The 3806-nt window shown below is 36.8% G+C and overlaps 4 gene segments (V, D, J or C); 2 read left to right on the top strand and 2 right to left on the bottom strand.

Moving 5' to 3' along the window:
- Positions 1–343, bottom strand: part of LOC107555080 (Ig lambda chain C region-like) — a 1088-nt gene extending 745 nt beyond the window's left edge. The window contains 1 exon segment of the C gene segment in view: positions 280–343. Within this exon segment, the coding sequence occupies positions 280–343 (64 nt within the window).
- The window catches only part of LOC107555038 (Ig kappa chain V-III region NG9-like), a 17537-nt gene that overhangs the window by 1755 nt on the left and 11976 nt on the right, over positions 1–3806 (top strand).
- On the bottom strand, positions 217–1383 carry LOC107555068 (Ig lambda chain C region-like). The segment is given in 3 exon segments: positions 217–706; positions 1232–1283; positions 1375–1383. Coding segments are annotated over 3 exon segments (378 nt in total).
- LOC107555061 (Ig kappa chain V-III region PC 2154-like) lies at positions 1893–2395 on the top strand. The segment is given in 2 exon segments: positions 1893–1969; positions 2064–2395. Coding segments are annotated over 2 exon segments (387 nt in total).

The raw sequence follows: 3806 nt of genomic DNA, 5'->3' as shown, positions 1-3806 counted from the left end.
TATCTTATTAAATTCATCTAACACTATATCCGTGAGGTTCATAATATGGCCACATGTTCGTTTCATTGTGTATCTGCAGATGTTTTCATGGTTCATTGAGTGAAGTTTCTATTTCTTTTTTAAATGTGAGTTAAAGCCCTGATCCAAAGAAAGACCCGAAAGAAAAATGACAAAACAAACAAAGATATTAAGTTACAATTGTATTTTATTTATTGAGTAAATATTAATAGCATGACCACTGAATGATAAAGCACACATATAGTCTTGTATGAAGCACACAAAGCAGAGCAGATGCAGATGCGAGCGACTGAAGCTGGATGTGGAGAATGAAGGAGTCGCTCATGTGCTGTTAGTCTCCATGTGAGACATGAGTGAGAAGAGCAGCAGATCTACTCTGAACACTGCTGTCTCGTCACGTGTCCAGTGAGCGCAGGCTGGCCGCTCCGTGTGGCCTCACAGCTCACTGAGACGCTCTCCATCCACTCCTGCTCAGAGAGAGTCAGGCTGCTGCTCCAGCTGTACAGACCGTCCTTCTCCAGGAGCCCAGCGCTGCTCTCCTGAGACCTGCTGCTCCCGTCCACCTTCCAGCTCAGGCTCCAGTCTGACGGGAAGCCCTTGCTGGCCACACACACCAGTGTCGCTGTCTTCTTTGAGGAGATCTCTGCACTGGAGGGCGGCAGGACGCTCACTTTAGGACGAGTGGCGCCTGACAAACACACAACAGTCAACTCAGTGAAGAAGAAAGCATTTCTCTCCTTTCAGCTTCAGAACAAATATATGAACAATTAATACAGTGATAGTCATTTTAGCAACATTAAACTTCAAGTCACCAGAATTAACTTTTACAAAGCCTGTGATCAGCAAAGCAACGAATATTTGGTGAAATATATTGATATATTGAAGAGTCATTTTCATTATCAAATTTAATGTTACTTTGATTAAAAGCATGAAAGATCAGATGTAAATAAATAGACCTGCAGGAATTCATTATAATTTTTGATGACAGCATGAGAAAATCGCGTACAAAACATGGATGAAATAAAAAATGCCATGACAATCAAAACCATTTTTACAATGTTGACTGCCAAACATTCAATGTGAACTAAAAATAAAAAATAGATATATACGTAAATATAAAAATAGATAAACAAGCATGCATCATTTCTATAGAGCAACAAAGTGTTTAACAGTCAGTTGTTGTATTAATAATATTAAATGATGATTTACTTACTGCCAACATCCAGTTTGGTGCCGCTGCCGAAAGTGACCCACAGTGATAGAAACTAATAGAGCAGCTGAACAAAAACCTCCTGAACGCTTCACTAACTGCACAAACACACATCAACTGAGTCTCCAACAAACACATCCACTCACAGCAGACATTACTTTACTTTGCTTTATATGCTTAGATTACTAAAGCATGAAACTGAAATTATAAAGAGTTAACTTGTATATATATAGTGTGACGCGACTCACAATCAAACAGAGACACGTGTGTGTGATGATCCTCGTGTCTGTTAAAAACCTGCAGGAAAATCCATGGATTTGGCATAAAATTTGGGTTTAACAGTGATGTGTCAATCCAACTAGAGTAAAACAATATTCTCAAAGTCTCACGGGAAAGAGTCAGGTTAATATACTAAAGTTGGTCTTGAAGATGTTTTCAGAATTAAATTGAATGATACAGTTTTTAATAGTTTGGCTAAACAGAAGATTGACAGATTTTTTACTAGATGTTCTCACGTCAGGAATGGTTTTTTATTACAGGCCTATGACTGAGACTGAGCGACTGTCTTCAGGTAAATGATGTGGAGTGTGTTTGCATATTGATCAGATGCTTCAGTGCTCTGAGAGTGTTTATAGTGCTGTGAGTTTAACACTTCATCACTGACACACACAACAATCTTCATCAACATGACCTTCATCATCATCTTCATCTGGACACTTTCATACTGCTTTATACTACAAGGTGAATAGTGTATATTTGAAATAATATTAATTAAATAATTTTATTATATGTCAAATAATATATTTTTATAGACTAATAAATGTTTGTTTTTCAGGGTGTAAAGCTCAGATCACAGTCACTCAGACTCCTTCAGTGAAAACTGTCACACCACGAGAAAATGTAGAGATGAGCTGTAAACTCAGTACTCCTGCTACAGCCTGCAGCCCAGCATGTGTGTTCTGGTACTTACAGAAACCTGGAGAAGCTCCTAAACTCCTGATTCGTTATGTAAACACCCTTGAGTCAGGAACTCCATCTAGATTCAGTGGCAGTGGATCTGGGACTGATTTCACTCTGACCATCAGTGGGGTCCAGACTGAAGATGCTGGACATTATTACTGTCAGAGTGCTCACTATATCAGTAGTAGCTGGATGTTCACACAGTGATAAAGAGTGGTACAAAAACCTCTGTCAGTCAGAGTCACAGTGATGAACTGATGCTGCAGCTGCTCAAACACTATCACACACTACTGACACACAGAGACCAAACACAAAACTACACATGAGCTCCAAACTCAGGAGTGAAATCAGCTCTATTACTGTGATCTGTCCTGTGACAGACGGGTTTGACTCAACTATGCTCAGAATCAGAGAAAACAGAGTGTGTAAATTGACTAAATCAAACAATAATGGCCTAATATGCTGTTTTGATTTTGTACAATACACTCACCTTATTATACAGTCATACAGTAAAGTCATTGTGTTGCAGCAGCAACATAAAGATGTTCTTGAGCAGTTTCTCAAGTAGCTCCTTCATCTCAAGTTAATAAAGACGTTGAACTCATTTTCAATTCAAGTTTATTTGTACAGCGCTTTTCACGATACAAATCGTTGCAAAGCAGCTTTACAGAAAATTAAAGTTTCTACAATATATTTCTAATAACTACTGACTCTATGTATTGATCACATTTTATTAAAAAATCTACATTTGGGATTTCTAAATGATCAAAGCATTTTAATGATTAATGTAATTTTAATAAGTTTTAATGGCCTGTACCTCTGGAATGACCTTTGCCTCCTCATGGAGATCAGTGACATAACTGTTTCTCTTAAGCCGAGAACACACTACAGACTGTCATGCCGATTGTGAATGTATTTTAGTCTTGACGACGGATCGAGCTTATAGTCGGACTGGGTCTGTTCCAGTTGGGCTCAGTCACTGTCGGCAGAAAAAGTTGCATAGTCTGTGGTGACTAAAGATTATAATCTTAGAATTCAAGAACCAGTCGCTGCCAGTCGTTTTCACAAAGATTTTTTAAAACGTTTAATATTTGCGACAGACGCCAGCGATTGTAGGCTATATGCAGCTATAGTGGAGATATGATCACTGTCACACATCATTTATAGGCTATTCATTTTGTAATTTTGTCAAATATTGCTTTCTTGATTACAAAAAAAACCTCAGCTTGTTGTGATTTGTTTCTTGTCTTTCTTTTAATTCATAAATTAACATGGCAAATTAAATGGTTTTAGACTATTCGTTTTTTTCTGGAGTCAAATAGCCTAAATTATGTCAGTGATTTCTCTCATTTTAAAGATTACCGATAATTATTTTATTTCGATCTGCAGTCTAATAAAAGTTAGGCTATCTATAGACTACAGACTAATAGACTACAGACTAATTCAATTGTTTCTTAACTTTTAACTTCTTAAAATTTGTTATAAAGAAAATTTAAATCAACTTCATAACAAATACTCTTCATAACACATTTTATTCATACGAATATATGAACAAAACGAATAACTATTCTTCATAATGATTTTTTTTAACAATTTCATGAATCAAAAATGTGACGAA

This window comes from Sinocyclocheilus grahami, unplaced genomic scaffold, assembly GCF_001515645.1.
Source record: "Sinocyclocheilus grahami isolate Dianchi unplaced genomic scaffold, SAMN03320097.WGS_v1.1 scaffold19.1, whole genome shotgun sequence".
NCBI classification, from domain to species: Eukaryota; Metazoa; Chordata; class Actinopteri; order Cypriniformes; family Cyprinidae; genus Sinocyclocheilus; species Sinocyclocheilus grahami.
The sequence above is the reverse complement of the archived record's forward strand: the minus strand, read 5'-3'. Positions and strand labels throughout refer to the sequence as shown.